The 22,111-nt window shown below is 45.2% G+C and overlaps 1 protein-coding gene across 1 annotated transcript in view; it reads right to left on the reverse strand.

The window, feature by feature from the left end:
- Positions 1-22,111, reverse strand: part of SPG21 (SPG21 abhydrolase domain containing, maspardin) — a 278,589-nt gene that overhangs the window by 168,795 nt on the left and 87,683 nt on the right. Inside the window, exon 3 of the mRNA XM_069222818.1 lies at positions 13,217-13,378. Within this exon, the coding sequence (XP_069078919.1) occupies positions 13,217-13,378 (162 nt within the window). The remainder of the gene's footprint in view (positions 1-13,216; positions 13,379-22,111) is intronic.

The following is a 22,111-nucleotide window of genomic DNA, read 5'->3' on the forward strand; positions in this document are numbered from 1 at the left end:
GTGTCCAAATTGATGGCGAACTGTTGCCTAAAATTGGATGGGGAAAAAACAGAGCTAATGATCCTAGGAAACTGGCTGGCATTGTTGGGCAATCCTTCCACCCCCACCACCCCCATAAAAAGCCCCAGGATGTGGCTGGAAAAAATCCTGTCCATGGATGAACAGGCAAAAAAGCTTGCCAGTACCTGCTTTGGTACTCTCAGAACATTATGTAAAATCATCCAGAGTGTATCTAGAAGAATTGAAGTGCAATCCATGTTATTATCACTGATGGACTACGACAACTCACTTTATATAGGCTATCCACTAAAAGAGAACAGGTTGTCCAAAATTGCGCCCTTAGGACCTTATCCAAGATCCCTAAAGCTGCCTCAGTAAAGGAGGCCATGACCTGGCTATATTGGCTTCCATTGAAGAAAGGATAAAATTCAAAACACTGTGTTCGGCAAACAGAAGGCTTAACTCCAAAGGTCCGCCCATGATCAGAACTCTCCTGCTTGTTACATGCCCGCCAGGTCCCTAAAGTCCACCACAGGACGGCTCCTAAAAGTGCCCAGAATATACTAACCCTGTGTGGCGGAAGGTCCTTTTCGTATCTCGTTCTTGAACTTTGGAATTTGCTAACAATGAGTTGAGATGCCTAGACAATGACCTTCAATTCAGGAAAATGCTTAAGGCATGGCTCTTCCCCCACTAATTACTCTGCGCCGTTGCCGCCCTTCGGTGCACCATTAGTATCTCTTCAGTGCTGGGAAGCCCTAGGTCCATCACAGTTGCAAAACACCTACTTAGAGATTGTGTTCAACGCTCTGGAACCCTGCGTCATAGAATGACCAAAGAGCACACTTGATGTCAACTGTAGTGCAGCAAATCTGCAAAGCCAAAAGATCACCTAGAGTCAGCACCTTAAGAGAAAAGGTACAATGGCACCCTCAAGAATAAAACAGATTTGTTCTGAAACAAAACTGAAGTGCCTCAATGCTATGGACTATCAGAGCCATACCAGTTTTTGAAACCAAATAAACCCTAACAAAACAGTGTTAGGTGGCCTATGGACGCTATTTCAAACCCTCCACTGTCTACTCCTAAGTTAAGTCTACAACTGAATGATACAGCCCTACAATATTTTAGAAAGCTTAAATGCTATCTCTACAGTTCCCCTTCTCAGGTTTAAGCTGCAATACCAGAGTGGCTAACCAAGGTCTGCTAATCTCTTAAGCCCTGAAAATGGGTCTTCACATGAGGCCTCAAAGGAGAACTGCTCTGTGACCTCGCTGCATAACACATTTCAGATCCTGCTCATCACCAAAACAGTTGTTAAGCATTGTTGTCTGGCGAAATGGATCCATTCTTCCCATCCCAAATGCACTGCACTGCCTCTGGGCACCTGCTCACCAGTGCCTGCTTCTAGACCTGCGTCAAGCCAGAGACCCTTTGCCAAAGCTGATCCTGTTGCTTCTTTACCGCTTGTTAGCGAGTTGGACCACCAGTGCCCAGTTTCATCTGCCACTCCTCAACAGCACTATGCTGTGCCCATCAGCCCCCACTGTTACCACCCCAGCCAGAGCTAAGCGGTCGTCTCCGAGATACTGATTCTTCTGGGGGTCTGGCTTCCTGTCTTTGCCACTGCCCTCACTATATGGCTCTTGGAGGATACATTCTTGCAGTGCATTGAGAAGCTGTCAAGAGACCTAATTGTACTGAGCAAGGCCATCGTTTAGTGTATGCGTACAGCTCCTTTGTACTGTTGCTTGAAAAATGCTGTCAAACAAATCTCTCTACTTGTTGGATCTGCACGCACTTGCCCGCTGATGTGGGGTGTAATGTGCCCCATCAAGGGCAGACTGCCAGAATGTGCCAGCATCTCCCCCCCATTTTTCCAAGGACTTGAAAAGTTCAACAATCCCCTTTGCCATAACAGGCCCAAATGTTACTCAAATTACGATCAGAACAGGGAATGGTTTGTTAACATCTTAAAGCAGGCAACCAAAGTGTCTTCATGGGCAAAAGTTAGTACTGTAGAGACCATAATCTTTGAATAGTGTTTTTATGACTTTCAACTTCCAGCTGGCATAATGTTTCACAAACATCTACATCAAGAAGGATCTAATAATTTTATCTGCCCCAGCAGTGGGCATGGATCTATTACTTTGGCTACGTAGACCCTGCATCAGAAATTCTGCCAGTCACCATCTCCAGAGAAAGAAATTAAGACAAAAATAATTTGACTGTATGCAATTGAATTGTGTGTAAGGGGTTTTGACTCCCAGCAAAAAAGGGGGCTGGGAAAGTAAGCTTACTTGTTTCTGTGCCTTGACACCATTACTTGTGTTGAAAATCCTAATGTTCATGCTGAATTGTTATGTTGTTCATTTCGCAGCCTGCAGACCACAAAAGTCCTCGTATGCCTGCTAAGTTACACACATTTCTAATTCACCGCAGACATTTTTTGGTATCGTACAATTTTGCATTCTTGGCATTGTGTAGCAAGCATAGCCTCATTCAGAAGATTGGCACCATTAAGTAAGACTGTTAGAAAATAGTGGAGTCAGCACTTGGGAGAAATTGGGTTGTTTGAGGGTGGTGAAATCCTACTTAAGCAACAGCCACAAACCTTGTCAGAGTGAACCACAAAAACTCACTACTCACTAAATTAACCTGTGCCTAACCCTCTGGTGGCTTGGCACAAAAGCAGTCAGAGCTTAACTTAGAGGCAATGTGTAAAGTATTTATGCACCATTCAAACAGTAAAAGTGAAAACACAACATAAGAAAAATCCCGCATTGAATTAGAAAAATAGAATACATTTTAATAAATTATTTGACACCAAAACAGCAAAAATCCAATCAGAAGAACCAGAGTTATGACTTTTGAAAGATTTTAGTGCAATCTAACTCCTTAAAAGATCGAAGAGCCAGCCGCAGACATCTAGTGGTGCAAGATCGGGTCAAAGTCGAACGTTATGGCTGACCGCAATGTAAAGTGGTTCAGATACACAAGGTGGATTGGGTCCTGTTTCTGCTCACCTTTGGATTTAGAAGAAATTTCACAGAAAAATGTCTGAGAAGGTAAAGTTCAGCAGGGCAGGCAGCCATCAGTGTCAGAGGAGGAGGCATTGTCATCAGGTAACCGCTGGACAAAGTTGCAGTGATTATGTCTTTGCTCAGTCTTTTTTTGGGAGGTCAAAGATCTCCCGCAAGACGAAACTGCATGTTGTATCTGACAAGGCCATGAGGTCGGATACCCTTCCAGAGAGGAGCAGCGGAAAAGGATTTGTTACTGCAGAGAAGAACGTAGTGGATCTGCAAGGTCTTGTCTCAGTTCTCAGAGCACTTTTTGGCAGAACATTTTCTAAGTCCCAAGTGTGGGATTTTGGCTGTTTTAGCACCACTTCCAAGGCCCAGGACTGCAGGGACACCACTTGGAAAGTTGTTGGAGCTTGTTGTATCCCTGGAACTCTTAACAGGAGGCCACGAAACTAGTCATTGGAGTTATTCTGGTGGGCCTGGGTTCAAACAGAAAAGCAGGTCTGAAGCAGCAGGGCAGTCCTCTGAGGGCACAGGGCAGGCTTCAGGTAGTAGGGAAGTCCTCTTGGAGCAGCAGGGTAGTCATCTAAAGTACACAGAAGGCCATAGGAAAACAGGCAGTCCTCAGAGTCCTCGAACGGTCCAGGAGTAAACTGAAGAGTGGGCCTGAGGGTCATATTTTTATACCTGGTGCCAGTTTTGAAGTGAAAGAAACATCTAGAGAGTTTACCTGCACAGATGATACTGGCATTACCTGTCTCCCTGCCCAGGCCTTACTGGGTCTGGAGGCACAAAAGGCTAGTGTGAAGTTTTTTGTGTGTGCTGAAGAAGCTCCTTTGAAATGGAAATGGGGCTGTGCACAGCTTCACCTCTCCTTGTGTGACTGTCTGGGAGTAATACACAAAGGACAACTGCTAACTAAACCACGTCATGTGATGCAGGATACAGACTGCAAGAACCAAATGGTTAGGACAAGAAAATGCCGACTTTCTAAAAGTGGCATTTTCAGAATTCCTTAAGACACCAAATCAGACAACCCTACACATTCCCAAACAAACGTTATCACTTATTAAATGTTTTAGGATTACCCAATGTTATCCTACGAGAGACGTCAGCAGTAGAGAACAACAAATGTGAGGACTTAGAAGTACATGTCTAACTTTTTAAATACAATGCACTCTGCCCCATGGGCTCTTTAAGGCCTACACCAGGGGTGATATATGTATTAACAAGCATTTGCAAAGTAATACGTCTCACATTTGCTTGATTTAGAGCTATCAGTGTTGTAAATACATACATTGGTCACATAATTCCAGTGGCCCTGCATATAACTAAAGCATTTCCATTTATCTTCTTCCTCTATCGCATTGTAATTTAAATCTGCCATGATAATTCCAGTAAAATACCACTTTCACCATCCCACGACCAGAGTTGTTGGCTGGCTTGGTAACACAATTCCCAAAACAAGACAGCCACGGAGGAGTAATGAGAGAAATAAACTAGAAGGGTCACCCAAAAATATCAAGAGTGTTCAAACAGTCATAGTGTAATAAGAATGTTAAGTTGGCCTCAATCATGGTCATAATTGCAATGATGATTAACAAAACAAATACAATTATCATAGAAACCCAATAAAATCTTTGATCAGAAATAAACGTTTGACATTAGACTGTAATGCTCAAAACAGTCCCTAAAGAACGCCACAATGAAAACAGCATTCGTAGGAAAACTGGTCATGATACCATATAGTTAGCCCCTAGAGGACATAACCATGTGAGAAGAAAATAACTGAAAGTATTGTAGTGTAGCCATATATTTAGCCCCTAGAGGGTGTAGTGCATTACACATTTTCAGGGCTAACAGGCCTACTGCAATGATATTACAAACAAGACTCTTAAAACACAAACTACTCACAGCTGTAAAACAAAAGTTCCAGCCATGAGAGAGGTTAAAAAGACACTGAATGGAGGGAGGGGATATTATTTTGGGGTCCCCACTAACCTGGTGTTTGAACCCAGAGATGATCTACACAGAAAGAGAAGGCTGCGGTGAACATCTGAAGGTGGTTCCATTGTCCTAGGACTACAGCAGGCAGAGTTATGAGCAAAAATGTTTCGTAAAAGAATGCCCTGCAAAGCATTATGGGATGACCGAGTACAGCAAATACTGTAGTATGCGGACTTTAATGCTCAGAGCAGCCCTTAGAGGAGAGCACACTAAAAATATCATTTGTTTGAAACATGTTCATGTATCCATTTAATTAACCCCTAGAGGGTATAACCACATGAAATTAGAATGGCACAAAGTAATGTAGTGGAACCATATATTTAGCCCCATAGTGCCTTACATATTTTCTGGCCTAGCAGGCCTGCTGCAATACTAAGGGTCTTGGAACACAAACTACTCCAAGCTGTAAAACAAAAGTTCCAGCCATAAGAGAGTTTAAAAAGAGACTGAATAATGGGAGGAGTTATGTTGAGGTCCCCACTAACTTACTGTGGGGACCCAGAGATGACCTAAAGAGTGTCATGCTGAACGTTTTGGTGGTGGTCCCATTGTCCTAGGACCACCACAAGCTTAGTTATGTGCTAAACTGTTTTGAAAAAGGATGCTTGTAAAACATTATGGGGTGACTTTTCCCGAGTACAGTGAACATTGTAGTATCGGCTCTCCTGTTGTGCCTAGAGAGCCCGTTGCGGATTTCTGTGTTTTTTAGTTAAGTATTTACCAATTATAAGTGTTTTTGGGAAAGCTATGGAGCTTGAAGGAGAGAGCCAAATAAAATGACTCTGATAAGGTAACAGTGTGAACAATGTGACCACCACTCCAATACTGCTGATCGAATTTGAACTCTTGCCGCTGTGAGGGCCATGGCTGCCATGTAGCACACTGGGAAGAGACAAAGAGACAAAAGAAAAAAAAACAGTTTGCCCACGCTGAAGTATATCGGCAATCATGCAATTATACATGTTATATGGTCAGTCTGCAAGGCGGTAACAAAACCGCCCCAAAGCGTGACAAATGTAAAGCAATTACCAGTGACAACAAGGGATTTTTGAAAGGCATGCCTACGAAAAAATTAAAGTGATGGGCGTGGTTAAAAGCCCACAATACTTATAACAGGTCAAAGCGCTTGAACGCTCAACCTAAAAAGGAGATTTTAGGATTGGCAAAAGGTTTATTTTTTAAAGTCGTGGCATATTGTAAGGGGCCACTTAAGTGGGTGGCACAGCATGTGCTGCAGGCTCACTAGTAGCATTTAATTTACCAGCCATGGGGATATGGTATACCACTTTACTAAGTACTTATAAGTAAACTAAATATGGTAATCATGTGTAAGCCAAATTTACCATGTTCTAAGGAGTGACCACAAGCACATTTAGCACAGGTTAGTAGTGTTAAAAAGTGCATAGAGTCTTAAGGCCAACAAAAGGAATTCGGCAAAACAGGAGGGGAGAAGGCAACATTTTGGGGTAAAAGCCACCCTATGGCTGCCTGGTGCTTCCTCTATGTTAAGCTCTATTTCTAGATCCTCTGTTTTTTTATCTTTTTCTTCTCTTTCCTTCTATACCTTGCCTGTTACCGATCCTCACCCGGCTCCACCCCCCTCCTAACGCGGCTGAGATCCTGTATAACCCAGATACACACCAAGGGAACTCTCCAGAAACACTTTTTACAAGGAATATGCCCACCGAGGTGGACCGTGTGACAACTCTCTATGCAACCTTTATAAGTACCAGAACCGCATATGGATGATACGTGTTCAGACTTTTGTAAACAGATCTCTATGACAGATCGCCAGAAGGTGTGTCTACTGTGTTTAGGTTCAGGCCATGATTTCAAGTTGTACGAAGTGTGCGCTCTGATGCACCCAAAGGCAAACCAGGATTGCAAAGCCAAGTTGTATGTCACAAAACACCACAGGAAGTCATGTAAGCCCTGCTCCAAGTTGCGAGTATTAATCTGTTCCCACTCTCTGGGTGCTACGATGACCGGTCTTCATCATGGTTCAAGTCTTTTGGTAAGTGGAAATCCAAGAAGGAATGTAAGAAGGCCATGTGAGACTGGTCCCAGTCTCAAAATTCGCACTCTGAGAAGTTGTCAAGATGCCCCTCAATCCCACTCGCAGGGCCCCCGCCAAATAGCAGATCTGATTAACCCCAAATTTCCTGAGCCATGAGTGGTGTCGGAGCAGTTTGAGGCTTTCAAAGAAGCCATGTATGTCTCCCTCCTGCACACTGTGTGGATCTGTGAAGGCCATCATCTGGCTTACCACTGGTAGATCTGTCCTCCATTTGGGTTTTTTGGACTCATTTTGAGTTCATTTCTAACTCACCAACAGACTCCAAGCCTAGGAACACAGCTCACACTCATTCCTGCCACATCAACGCCAGCTCAGACACTGCCGATACTGGAGGAGGACTTAGACTTGTCAACCCCCGAACTGGATCTAGCTCTACCAAGGTTGGGTACTGGAACAGTCTGGACGAAACCAGACCAAGTTCACACCGATTCAGACAAAACAGCACCTTTGACTATAAGCCACCCTGCAGAGCATGAATTTCCCCCAGAACAGGATGCCAATTTCTATTTGGAACTACAAGAGTTCAGAGAGTTGGACACTTCACCGAACATGGTGTTGGGTTCCACAGCTGGTCCTTCAGTGGAACAGACAGCATAACATGCTGTGGTCATTATATGAGTACCTGAAGCACCAGACTTACAACTGCCATCCATGGAGTTGAAACCTAATGTCCTCACAAAATGTTTGCAGCCTGGGCAGATCTCATTTGAGCCCTTGCTGCCATTCAATGAAGCCCTTACTGACACTCTCATGGGCACTTGGGCAAAATCTTGTTTCTGCCCACCTGCTAATAAAACAGGCAGCATAATGCAATAAGACCTTCTCTGGGTGGCACTGCCTTTTTGATGCAACACTCTGCTCCTAGAAGCCTAAAATTCCAGGCTTCCACAAGCAGGATTAATCCAAACTCATTCACTATGAACCCCCCCCCCCCAGATAGAGCTGAAAAGAACTGAAGCATTAGGGAAACAAGCATTTTACTTGGCTAGCCTCCTCCTTTGGTTAGTCAATGCCAGCTGGTAGGCACTCGCAAACCTTATGGAACATGATCACGGAGATCTTACCAGCAGTCCTGGAAGAGTTCAGTGACCATGTGGCGCAGACCATTCCGGGGGGACCAGGATGCAGCCAAAAATGTTGGAAGGTCAGGTATGGACATGACTGACTAGTGTGGTGTTCCAGTGCCAAGCATAGATGAGATCCTCAAAATTATTTGGTGATGCCAAGGCATCACTCATGACTGGCCTTTTGACTGGTCTCGCATATCTGGCAAAAAGGCCTATTTTGTCCTGGAGTGCTTTAAAAAAGCGGTGTGTGCTCCCTGGGTCTCCACATCAGCAAGGCACTATCCCCAACAGTTCAGCCCCTTTTGAGGCATCACCAGGGGTTTCACATACAGGCAATGTCAATGCCTATTACCCCAGCAACAGGTATCACAGTTCTTTTGGTGTCAGAGAGAGTAATCCAATAGACCGGGTCCAGACCCAAAGGGACAGCGGACCTCCTGGTCCCCTGCCCCTCCTACAGCAGCCTCCAGGCCCTTTAATTTGTCCTCAGCAGAACATGACCGCCCTATGGGAGGCAGAAGCTGTAATTTTCTCCACAGCTGGCAGGCCATAGAGTCCGAAAGATGGATCCTACATATAGTTCAATGGGACTACACACTGTTATTCCTTTCCAACCCTCCCACAACTTCCACCTACATCATAACATCCTTAAGAGGAGTACATGTACATTTTGATGCTGAAGGTTCACGCTCTTTTGGCGACAGGAGACACAGAAACAGTCTCGGCTTCAGACATTGGAATTGGATGTTACACCCACTATTTCCTAGTGCCAAAATAGGGAAGACACCTTAGTCATATTTTTATATCTTTGACCTCTCAATTTCTTCCTGAGGAAGGACAAATTCCAGATGCTCATGCTGGCCAATGTTCTATCTCTGTGGAATCTGGATACTGGATGGTAGTTTTGGAAGTGCAGAACACCCATTTCTATATTCCCGCCCCTTGGCATTGAAGGCCTTATTCCTATTCATCAAGGGAAGGTTCTCATGCACTATAACACCGCCATGCGGTTTTGTAACAAACAAGGTGGAGTGGTGTTCTGAGCCCTGTGCCAGGAGGTTCTGCACTGCTGTTACATACTGAATCAACAGGGCATTTCCCTGACTGTGCACCACCTGGCAGGACCTGTAAACTTTGCCATGGTGGACAAATTCACCTGGCGCCAGAGGTGGCAAAGGACGTCTTCCAGCAACAGGAAGAGCCTTTGCCTTGATCTTTTTGCTACCGCTGAGAATGTGCAATGTCACCACTTCTGTGTGCAGGAGTTCCCAAGAAGGCTCTTTCTTGGAGATGCATTCAAACTAGAATGGGGCACAGGAATCCTATATGATTTTCTGCTGGTCTTATAGCCAGAGTTCTAAATAAGATCAAGAACGACCAGGCCCAAGTCATCCTGGTGGTTCCAGACTGGGCCAAGAGATTGAGCTAACTGACTTTTGGCATAAGTATCTGCCCTCCATTCACAATGACAGCAGTAAGTCTTACATCCAGGCCTGTGCAGTATACACCTCCATGCATGGAGATGTAGCTGCAGCAGTTGCCTGCATTTGATCTTCCTCATGAAGGAGTGGATGTCATCCTTAAGGCAAGGTGCCCTTCGACAAAGTATGTTTACACTGGACGTTGGGATAACTTTGTGGCTTGGTGTGGCACCCATAATACAGACCTGTTGCATGACAAACTGTCTCATGTATTACTATTTGTTTTATGTTTGGCTCAGCAAGTGCTTGCAGCGGGCATTGTTAGTGATTATTTGGCAACCCTGTCAGGCTTTTCACCCCTTTGCTGCTAGGCCTCCCCCCGTTCTAAGCATTGTTTTGGCTATTCGTGGTACTTCACACTTAGGCCCCCTATAACTTTTTGTCCACATAAGTTATCCACGCCAAATTTACGTCCTATTTTTCAAACATCATAGGGATTCTAAAGGTACCCAGGGATTGTGGATTCCCCTGGAGAGAACTATGAAATTAGTCAAAATATAACTTAATTTTGTTTTTTGGGGGGAAAATGTGAAAAAGTGCTTCAGAAGAAAGTGTTTTTTTTCCCTGCAAATTGTATCAACAAAAGGTTTGCGTTGCTAAAATCACCATCATCCCAGCTTTCAGGAATAGGCAGACTTGATTCAGAAAACCACATTTTTTAACACTGTTTTGGTATTCTACTGGGAGATAGCCCATTTTCCCTATTTTTTGTGATTTCAACTTCCTTCTAGTTTGTGGAGGAAAGGGGTGTGAAACCCATAATGGATCCTGGAGAGAGATACATTTCTGAAATCTAGACACAATTCTGAATTCAGCAAGGGGTCATTAGTGTAGATCCTTCAAGGTTTTCTCAAAGAAACCAAGTGTTGAAACAAAAAAGAAAATACAGAAAATTAGTAGGAAAAAACAGGCATTTGTGACAACCTTTTCACTTGTAGCTTCTCATCACCACGGTGGAGTCACAAAAGCTATATACTTCTACATCTGCTAGACCCTCCTGGTAGTGGGGATATATAGGGAACGGGAAGGGACGTCACGTGAGAACCATGGGACTTGTAGTTCTGACGTTATGTGTTTTTTCTTTTATAGCTTTGAAAATGCTGTTTTATTAAAGTGAAGAAAGAAATGCATAATCCTCGCCTCCGGTCCTGACACAGAATGTGTTTTTTAGTCACCATTTGAGGTTTGCAGGTCATTGTGGGTAAGAAAATGGTGTTGGGTGATTATGAAGCACACCACCCCGAACTCCCCCAGATGTCTACTTTTCAGAAATATCTGGGGCTAGTTGGTTTTTAAAAGGTGGAAGCCTACACAAGCCAAAACCAAAAACTTCAGATGAAATGCTTTAGTCTGCAGCAAAGCAGGACCATTTGCCCATTTTTGAGGGAGTGAAGGCATGCTGATGCCGGACATCCCCCATCCCTACAAAAAAAAAAAAGATAACCGCTGGTGCCTAGTGGGCTTTCTACCCCCTACCCCAGGGGTATATGGGGTAATTGTCTCTATATGCCCCCCGGGGAGCAGAGAGACAGTTTCCATTTTTGTGTGTGTGTGCGGAGAGGGGGCATGCCCATGCTGGGCAGCCCACGTCAATACAAATAAAAAACAAAAAAGTAATCCCTGGTGTCTAGTGGGCTTTCTATCACAGCGGGATCTTATTTTGGTCGTTAAACTTTCTTATGTGCAACCCTTTGAGCTTATGCACAACCGCCAGCTGCATAGCCCGACTCTGAAGACCGTCTTTCTCATCAAAATAGTTACAACGTGTTGCTTGAGTGAGCTTGAGGCCCTTTCATTCAAGCCACCCTACACCACCTTCTTCTAGGACAAACTGGTGCTGAGGACTAGAGCAGCCTTTCTACTAAAGGCGGTGACTCCCTTTCAAATGGGACAGTTCCTTGCACCACCAGTGTTCTTGGCTGTATCTAATCCCTTGGAGGAGGAGAGGCTTCATTGTTTTGACCCCAAAAGAGCACTGTTTTTTTACATCGATCATAGCAAAAATCATCAGGTGGGCAATGGTCTCTTTCTGGGGATCTCAGGAGCAAAGAAAGACAAGGGAGTGCAGAAAAGGACTTGGTCTAGATGGATAATCCTCTGTATTAGGATCTACTACGCACTAGCCAAGAAGCCTCTGGCTAAGGCTGCCACTGCTGCATTGTAAGGTGGAGTGCTTGTCCTTAATATTTGTCAGACCACATGTGGGAATAAGTGCAGACATTAACCAAGCATTACTGCCTTCAAAGCCAGGTCAGACGAAAAGGACATTTTCGCTGTTCAGTCCTGTAAGTCATTTTGAACAGTCATTCCCCAGAACCCTCACCGAGGAAGGTACTTCTTTGGTATCAATTCAAAACATGAGACCTCTGAGGTTAGAAGTATCCATCAGAAGAACAAGTTACTTACCCTAGGTAATGCTCTTTTTGGTGGATGCAGTACCCAACCAAAGATTCCTCATCACCCTCCCACTCCCTGTTCTGTGGAACAACCTTTTTTCATCTAAAAAGGTTGCAAACTCGAGATCTGCACAGTGGCACAGAAACTTGGCTTTGTGATCCGTGCATGAGTGTGCGAACAGTGTCAAGAAAGTAAGGGATGTCAGGGCACTTTGGTGGTGCTTATATGTAGCTGTAACTTCCAGGGCAGAACGACGTGGACGCATAGCTGCACAATGCCACCATCTGGTGCGCACGGGCTATGCTGAAAAATCTTCTAGATCCAATCTTTCGCTTGGCCTATTCTAAAAGTGAGGTATCTGGGGTCAGATAGAAAATCCACCAGAAAGTGTTATCGAAGGTAAGTAACTAGTTCGTTGATCAGATGTTGATGCTGAAATAGGTAGTTTGTAATTTTTCTCTGGAAAACATTAAAGAAAAAAAGAAAACCTTTAAGACTCATCATGTTTGGGAGGTCACACATTTACTGTGCTCATGCGCTGATGTAATAGAATTGCTAAACATTTTTCCCAAATATGAAGTACCTTCTTTTAACATATGCTTCATGGTAGTGCAAAGGACAGTATAAGTGAGAAAACAGGTGACTAATACATGTAAATATTTTATTAGTAAAACTAGCACAAATTAAAGCCATAATAATTGGGAAAAGTTTATCAAAAAAAGAAAACTCCTCACTGCCCAATACTCAGTCCTCAGCAACAAAAATGTCCTCATCAAAATCAGTGTGTACTTTGACAGAAATTATTACCCTGAGGACCCTAACGGCTGTCTTTGGTCCTCCAATTAAAAACGTCTAGATTATCATCACTCTATGGACAATACTTGTTGATTGTGTATTTTTAAGTTTGTGGTACAAGGTTCAGATTAGCTACTTGTCTACCTTAGGCTTGGGGATTCCCAAAAGAGCTCCTTAGATCCAAACTTAAGTTTCTACGTTTGTCACCAATATCTAACCGTGTAGAAAGATCGTTAATTCTACCATGTGCACTTCATTACCCGTCTTTTCATTTTCAAATTGATCTGTGGATATTAATATATTGAACAGGCATTAGGGAAACACACCAATCACAGTATTAAACACATTTTGTTGACTCGTACTCACTGCGATAACTCGGTAACCCCACGTCGTCAGAGCCAAAATCTGCTGGAAAAATACATCCGCAGTTCCACTGACTGGGGGCAGGAAAATTATAGGGCAGCGGACAGATTTGGGCCCAGCATCATACAAAGTCCATACTTTACTATCATCATCGTCCACTATGATCTGGAAAAAAGTGGGTGAATACTGTGTTTAATAAAGGCCTGCGTATCTGAAAATATAGCAAGCATTAAAGAGAACATATGGCTTGAATTGGACTAAGCTTCCAAACTATAAAGGGTTTGTAAAAGGAAGAATCAAGATTGGAAACACAAGCGACCAAAGCAGTCTCCTTACTGGTAAAAGGTCTAAAATAGAATTCACTTGCTGAATCTCTTTAATTTATCATTATTTCATAAGGTAGCAGTGGTAAAAAAATAAAGCACAATTGAAGAAAGAATGCCGCAGTAGTTCATGGATTAGAGAACCCTTCTGTCATTATAAGTCAGCCTCCAATTGGGAAAAAGGATCCAGTCTGTTCTGTAGGTGAGTGCCACTATCACAGCAATCATCAGGGTGCCTGGAAAATCATTTGTGCCTTCTTGTGTCACCGATGAGTCTTAAGGCCTACAGTGACGCCGTAAAAAAGCATCTGGCCTTTGCGAAAACTCAGCGCTTAACCACAAGTTGGCCATCTTTGTCACAACCAAGCTCCGCCTCCCTCCAACCACCAATTTTAATGTATCTGCTTGTCGGTTCATTACACATCAAAGGTGGGCATTTAATACGGTTTGTGACATTACTTTAGTAAGGTGTTGTCAAATCTTGCAAGATTATGTTTTTGCCTGTATGTGAATGCAAAAACTTAAATCGTTGAATAACACTGTTACAGTGGGGTAGCATTTGGGTTTCCAATACATTTCACTTGCCCTTCGCTTTTACTTTCAGTGTTTAAGTCATTTCTTGATTTACTAATAGTTTTTACTGAACTGCGACAGTATTACTGTGATTACTTGTTAATAAAGAACATGGAATTTATTTTTTAGAATACCTGTATTTTCTGAAGAGGGACATAAGGAGGAAACCAGATTCAGTTGGTGCTCATTAGGTTATCCTACACAGCAAATGCTCAATGGATGTGGAAATGCTATTTTAGAAATCTTACAATACAGTTAAAAGTAAAGCCTTTTAAGTATTTCTTGCTGTCATTTATTTATTTATTTTAATTTGGAATTCTGAATTATAATGTAAATACCGTTGAACGCTAAAGGAGAAACCAGAAGTAAAATGCACAATTTTTTCATGCATTAACTACATAATCCATTACTGTGTAGCTCTGCAAACACTCACCTTGATGTAATAAGATGTGTGTGGAATTAGTCTCCACTTTTTTGCCACTCAGCCCAGAATATGTGGAAAGCCACAAGCACAGAACTATACATTATTTGGAGACCGTCCGTTTCAAGATTAGCAACAAACTGCCATAACAATATAGCATTTTTTTTTTTTTTTTTTAGAGTTGGAATAAGGTGAGAAAGACGGCACGTGTAACGTGGCTATAGTTTGTGTGGGACTGTGTGTGTGCGCTTTTTTGAGGTGTGTGGGTATGGGTTTTCCAAGTCGAGCGTAAGCGTGCAACCTCTTGTATACTTTTAAGTATACTTCTTCTGTAGACTTCATTTGGTAGTTTCAGTGTCATTTAAAAATCCTTGCTTGCCAGTTGTCAGTCATGCCTCTTTGTCCCTCCTTCTTCTGTGTGGGAGCAGGGACCAACTACTGTATACTTTGTCCTGTTTATCTGGTTTGTAGGGCACTTTTTCTTTTACTTTGTTTCCTACTCCTGTCGAGGGAAGCTTCCCTTTTCGTTTGCAGAGCACTCTTCCTCTGAGCTTAGCTGTAAACAAGACTATAAAATCTCAGCTGCCTGGCTCCCGCCCTTCCTTGGTTTGGACTTTCTTTACTAAGTGTGCCTGCCTGTGAGCAAGGGTGGAGGATCGCTTGTAATTGCTTATAGCCTAGGCACCCAGCTCAACCAGGGCTCCACAATCCTTAGAGACAGTGCCCACTTCTGCTCAATACTTGGATCCCACTTGCAGTTCCATCAGGCACCGCAGTTCACACACTCCAAGCCCTCAGCTGTGCCAGTTCCAGTAACCCCACACATGCTGTCTGCCAGAGCACCTCAGTTCTTGCAGTCAGTACAATCTGCTGCAAGAGTACTGGGACTTCAGGTGCAGATCCATCAGTGCACCTCAGTTCACACACTCCAAGCCCTCAGCCATGCCAGGAACCCCACACACACTGTCTGCCAGAGCTCCTCAGTTCTTACAGTCAGTACACACTGTTGCTCCAGTACTGAGACCTTGGGCGCAGCTGCATCAGTGCACCTCAGTTCACACAATCCAAGCCCCTCACCTGTGCCCATGCCAGAACCCCACACACGCCATCTGCAAGAGCTCCTCAGTTCTTACAGTCAGTGCACACTACTGCAAAACAAAGCTCAGCCAATGAACCTCAAGTCTAACATCCAACACCACTGTTGATGGGAACCACCCACCAGAGCTCCGCCAGAATCCAGAGTCCACCAATTCTAACATTCAATGCACATTTCTTCTTAGTAATAAGGCTCACATACACGACCTTCAGGACTCCTCGCTTCTGTGTTTCAGAAGCAATGCCACTCCCATACTGGGCCCCACTGGCAGCTTCACAAGGGCACCTCCAGGCTAACACTCGGCAACACTGGCAATCCAATACTAGGTTCCACACATAGCTCCATTAACATACCTCAGTTCTGACCTTGTGTGCCTGTTACCATTCCAATACTGCAGCCCACATACAACTCTGTCAGTGCACCTCAACCCTAACCTGCAGCACCCCATTATTACAATAGCAGGAATTACACAGCGCTCCGTTTCTCATTCCTCACCACCTGCCTTTCTGTTATTCCAGCACTAGGCTGGGGCACAGCTCTGTCTATACCCCCAAATCACAATCTGAAGCACCATATTGCTATATTGGGGTTCACAATAAACTGTGCTAGTGCACCTTCTGCTGTTCTGCAGTGGCCCTTGCTGTTCCACACTCTGACTTCTGTTTGAGGACGTGGCGGAGCCAATTAAATCTATTCTTAGCTACCATCTTTATTTGCGAGGGGCTGTTTCACCTATCTCACTCAGTTCTTTCCTTTACTCTGTTTACTCTCAATGTTTTCTTTCTCCTCCATTTTTCTCTTTCCAGGTCTTAAAATCCACATGTTAACAGTTTTGCTCTTCCTTTCAACTGTTTATTACTACTCCTCTACATTTTTTGTTTTATTTTTCTCTTTCTTCCTCCTCTTTCAAACTCGCAACAGATTTGCTCTTTCTTTCCTTGTTTCGTTCCTCTCTTTTTGCTTCATCAGGCGTTCGTTCTTTTACTATTTTTTCCTTCCCTTCATTCTTTCTTTGTCTTTTTTATTTGCTCTTTCCTTTGACTCAGTATGCAGCCTTTCACTTTTTTGTAATTTTTTTTTTAGATCTTTCTTCCTCCCTTTCTCTGGTGTTTGTCTTATCTTTATCTGTCAATTCATGTTTTTAGTATAAGTCCTTTTCTTTTTCTGTCTGCATGTGGAAGACACAAGTTACTTGTCGGGACCCGACGTGTCAAAGTGGTTTCCCCATTCTGTGTCTGTGAAAAATGTGTCAGAACATACATGCTCTGGTTCTTCCACTGCTTGTTTCTCTCACCATCTCTTTTTTCTCTAATATTCATTTTCCGCTTCCTTTTCACACTTCTTTCATTATTTTTTCCCCTTTATCTTTTGTTCGCTAGCTTCCTTCCCTTTTTTCCTTTGTCTCACACGTTTGCTCTATTTCTTCTCTTAGTTGTGTTTTCCCTTTTTCGTACTTGCTTTCCCTTCTTTTTCTTATTTTTTTGCGACCTCTTCTCTTTTTTTCTTTTGTCTGTTGTATTCCTTTTGCTTCTCTTTTTCTGCCCCATGCACGTTCTATCCTGAGGCCTAGTTATCAATGGAGCAACAGGTGCAGTGGCACTGGGGTCCACAGACCTATGGACCTCACTCAACTTTAATTACTGCTGTATTTTCCTACCGAAATTGCAACCATTTTCCTTTCTTACTCCAAGGCCCATGGTACAGTTACTATGCCACTTGTCCTCTCCATCTTTGCTCCGGATTCCCTCTTTTCTTTCACCCTCCAATCCGTCCCAAATTATATTTTTGAAATGGTGTTTTGAGCACCTAATGCCAAAAGTTTATTTCTGATAAACGTTTATATAATTGTATACGTTGAAAGATACAGTAAGAAGCTAAATGGAAGTGCTTTAGTTAAATGCTGGGCCACTGGAATTATATGGCAGGAAAAGACGAAATTATGAGGCGGGGCTGACCTATTTATGCGGCGAGAAAAGTCCAGTTATGCATTTACAATGCCAATAGATCTAACTCAAGAAAATGTGAGACCTATTGCATTGCAAATGCTTGTTCTAGTTTGGATGTACATGTTTTTGTACGGTGGGTGTCGCCTGTTAATGCTGTGTAAGAAAGACCATGCAGCGCTGCTGTCCATACTGTACTGGTTCTCGAGATGAGGCAGGCAGTAAAGAAAGTATGCAATCTTGGTTTTTCCATCAACTGGTACTGAGACTTAGATGCTCATCCCTGTAAGGGGCTTTTCTTCAACTGGTACTGAGACTTAGAAGCCCGTCCCTGGAAGGGGCAAAGTGAAACTACAAGTGCCACTATGCTCTGTGTGCTTGCCGAAAACAAAGACTAGCTGAAACAGCCGATAGTGATGAATCTGCTATAAGTAAGGCATTAGGGGGGAAAAAGCGAGAGATAAAGATATTCAGTGTCTGTGTTTCTGGCTTGTGTGTGCCGCGGTACCTCCGTGGGTGCCAGCCTGTATGTGTATGCATTACTGAGTAAGTTCTGTATCTGAACTGTGCGCGACGAAAGCTTCCACAGCGTCTTCCCCCATCAATTCCTGCTCCTTGCTCGTAAATGAAGCTTGAACCGGCATATCCGTTCTGCTTGCCTCATCATGTGTGCCCTGGTTTCAGTACTTGCCGCATGTATGTGTTTAGGTGCAACGGAGCTCCTGCTGCAGTCTCTACTAAACTGGTTAGGCTTGTATTGTGGTGGCTGACAGTTGCGGATGCTGTGCCAGTTATGTGTGAAGTTAGGAGTAGCGCAGCTAGATGGGTGGAAATGAGCAGCGCACACGTTAGGATGGAGAACCCCCAAACGTCACTGTCCTTTAAAAGTGTTTTAAATCCTACAATTTATTGGCCAATGTAATGGACCCAATTTGCTGCCAAGTGGAACCTGTGCTGCTATGTTTACCCACCCCAAACCCCATTCGACCCGCTGCTGGACCAAAGAGAAAGTAAGACGTTCGACAGCTTCTCCACAATGCCATCCCTGGGTTAAACTGAATCGAATCTGTTCAGTTTATAACTGATGTTCTATAAGTTCCTCCAGTGTGTTTTTTTATAGGTGAAGCTTCGGAAACCTCTTACATCTAAATTGAAATCTAAAACAAGAGGCGCTCGCTATTCTTCTTTTAGAGAAAAATACGGAAAGTGATGGTACAGAGCACGTCTCTCTCTCTCTTATTAGAGGACTCAGGGGCCAAAGGTAAGGAGTCACATCCCCGCTCTCCAGAGGCAGTCTTCGCAAACTGCGTTTTTGCTGCTTATGATACACCAGTGAACCAGCTGAACCGAGGCTCAGAAAGCATGTGAGCTTCACAAGATCTGATCCGTAGCTAGCCTGCAAAGACCGTAAAGCCAGAAGGAAAAGAGACCAAGTGTTGCTTCCAACAGACCGTCCACGCAGCTGGCGTAAAAAGAAAGGGAGGCAGAAGGGGTTTAATCAGATAAAATTGATTTGAAACACAGAACATAAGGAAGTTAGCATACCGGGGGAAGGCCCTTCCTGTACTGTCCTGCTGGACACATTCTAGTGTTTCCACCAGCAACTCTGCTGAGGGCTGGCTTCCACACTCACCCCACACCCATCTATCAAAGGTGTCACCATTCAGGTGACCCTGCTAATGAAAGGGGCCGGGCGCACATGCCCTGGGCCAGTTACCAGTTGTATGAACCCTAACAATGTGCCAGTGTCATCACTATTAGTAGCATAAGGGCCTAGGACCCCCAACACTACATTGGCGACGAGCATGTCTGACCCCGCGAGTGCACTGGAAGCGCCTAGGTTGTGTTTCATGAGGGGGAAGTGATGCCTGCGGTTAAGGCACCCCGCACCGGCTGCTAGCAAGACGGTCATCGCGCAAGCTACTTGGCACCGTTCAGTTTTGATGCCCGGCAGCTGCCCACCTGCCATGACTCTTGAAAGGCAGTAGCGGACTGGGAGCACTGTCCAACTACTCAAGAGGCATGAGGTGAGCCCATGGATAGAAGAGAAAAGCAAAGCCCTGTGACAGGTGTGAGTGAAGGGATAAAAGACAGTGAGGTCGGCCCGCGCTTAAAGCACCTACATGTTACCCTGAGAGGCTGCATGCTGGTAAAAGAACATCCGGCGGCATACAACACTGCGTCACACTGGGACCAATGCTTCGTCGACCCACCGGAACAGACTGACTTGCCGCGTTCCGGTGCGAACAGAGGGAGGAAAAGCACCTCTCCCGTGAGGCGGACCGTGCTGTCACCAAGACAGCCGAAGAAGCGGCCAGTGACAGTGTCGCAAGTGAGTGGACTCCCAAACCCTGCCCTCTGCAATAAATGGACTTAAGTCCATGAGGAAAAGACAGCCCACAGCCTCGATAAGACTGCCGTGGTCACAGTTGAAAACACGGCCTACTTGAGCGGCGTGTGGACGGCTGCTTTGGCGGGGCTGAGTGGAATGGGGAGACACGCCTCCTTGAGGCGCATGCATTGCGAACCTCACTCTCCTGGTTGCAGTCTCCGCCCCAATGTGGCCCATGGTTGCCACGTGACTGCTGCTGCAGATAGGACACCCCACAGTAGCCTAGCTGGGCGAAAGCCATGGCTCAATGGCGGAGCGAAGATCATGGCTACAGCCAACCTAGAGGACCCTTGCAGCACCACACCTTGGTCCTGACTGGGCCAGAACATTATGCAAGCAACAAGCTGCCCTCCTGCGTGGCACTAGAAACAAGTGCCTGGAGCGCCATTTTTCCCCAGAGATAATGGTCTACAGTCACTCCAAATAAAGGAAAAAGAACTACACTCACTTAGTCTGAACCTCTACTGAGGTCGCACAACATCGCCCACAGCTGTCTCCACAAAGCCTGGGAGGAGCAGCAGGGCAGGCAGCATTGAGACGGCCGCTGAGGACTGAAAGAAACAGCTGCAGCATCACCTAGTGGCCATTGGTGCTTACTGTGAGATTGTGTGTTGGGCTGAAGAAGTGGCCTGCAGTACCAAGGAAATTTGGAGTCAAGCAGGCAAGCACCCGCTGACAGTGACTGCCACAGGGAGAGATGTGTGCAACCCCACACAACATGACTGCTGCTGCCCAAAGCTGCCCTAGCAAAGCCTATGAAGGTCGCAAGCATCACGTGGGGCACAAGGAGAATGTGCGTGGCATGAGCAGCCCCTAGTAACTCTCTGCTGCCACCAATAGGGAGATAACACTGCACACACCCAGCAGTGAATGGCCACCACCGTTGGCCAGTTGAATGGTCATGCCAGGCACTAACAAAGGGTGCCCAGGGAAGAAGGACAGATCTCAATGTCAGAGGTGCGCAGAGGGACACACCGGAGAACCTGACAACATGGGCAGGAGCTCGAGACAGGGAGACAGCCCCAGAGGACAAGACACAATGCCAGTGAGAAGAGGGTGTGTCAGCCGGCCACACCACAGCCACCGCTAGCCCATCGTTGAGCAGATCAGGAGGATTGACAAACGGAGGCAGGAGCAAGCACTGCAACAGCGCAGTCTCACGGTGCAAGCGCTATGCCCTCGAGCGGAAACACGAAGAAGGAGATGTTGACCCTCCTGTCAGGCAGCGGACCACCAAGAAGATCCCAGAAGGGAACAGACCTGCAAGAGGTCTGTGAGGAGAACGGATCAAGTCCTAATGACAGGATTAAGCCTGCTGGAGGCTGCAACGGAAGACCTGCAGCAGCTGAGGTACAGCACAAGCCAGTGAACAGTGCATGTGGCGCAATATGCGACCCGTGGCGCAACGCCACATCAAGAAAGGAAGAGGAGAGGAACTTGGCACAATGCCACGTCGTGAAGATTTGAAGAAGAAAGGTGTGACAGACCAGTCACATGGAAGACCCGGAACACCACAGGTGCGCAAGAGAAAGGGAGAAGAGCAAGAAGACTGAGGACTCGTGCCAGCATACAAGAGGGTATCCATCACCACAAGCCAGCCACCGGGGTGAGCAGACGTCACTGGAGACAGCACCGCAGGTGGGTATGCCACCAGCAAGCGCAAACTGCATCCAGGCCCCACGCTCCTCAGTAAGACTGTCTTGCCACCTGTCACCGGCTGCTTCACATCGATGGCATCCCTGCTGCCAACTGCACACGCCATGCAAGAAACGCATGTGGCTGTGAAGTCCCTCAAGTCATTCCTTCTCCAAGAAGGACACCGGCACCTGTTGATCTAACTACTATTCGGTAAGATGGTCATCCTTACCAGGTGCATCACCCAAATCACCTAAGGAGCACTGCACCACCAGAATGAAGGCAAGGTCAGCGACAAGACCAGAATTTGACAAGGTATCCCTGGCACCGTGGGAGGCTGACCATCCAAAAACCTGCCTTGAGCCCTCGTGAACCTGACACCTGCCGAACAGAGCATACTCGACCATTTGGATCATCTACCCTTGGTGTTGCACAGGCTTGGACTTGGCCCTGTTGGGAGTTCCGCAGCGAACCTGTCCCATTGCAATCCACAGGTAAGGCCCTCAAAGGAATTC

This window comes from Pleurodeles waltl, chromosome 3_1, assembly GCF_031143425.1.
Source record: "Pleurodeles waltl isolate 20211129_DDA chromosome 3_1, aPleWal1.hap1.20221129, whole genome shotgun sequence".
Taxonomy (NCBI): domain Eukaryota; kingdom Metazoa; phylum Chordata; class Amphibia; order Caudata; family Salamandridae; genus Pleurodeles; species Pleurodeles waltl.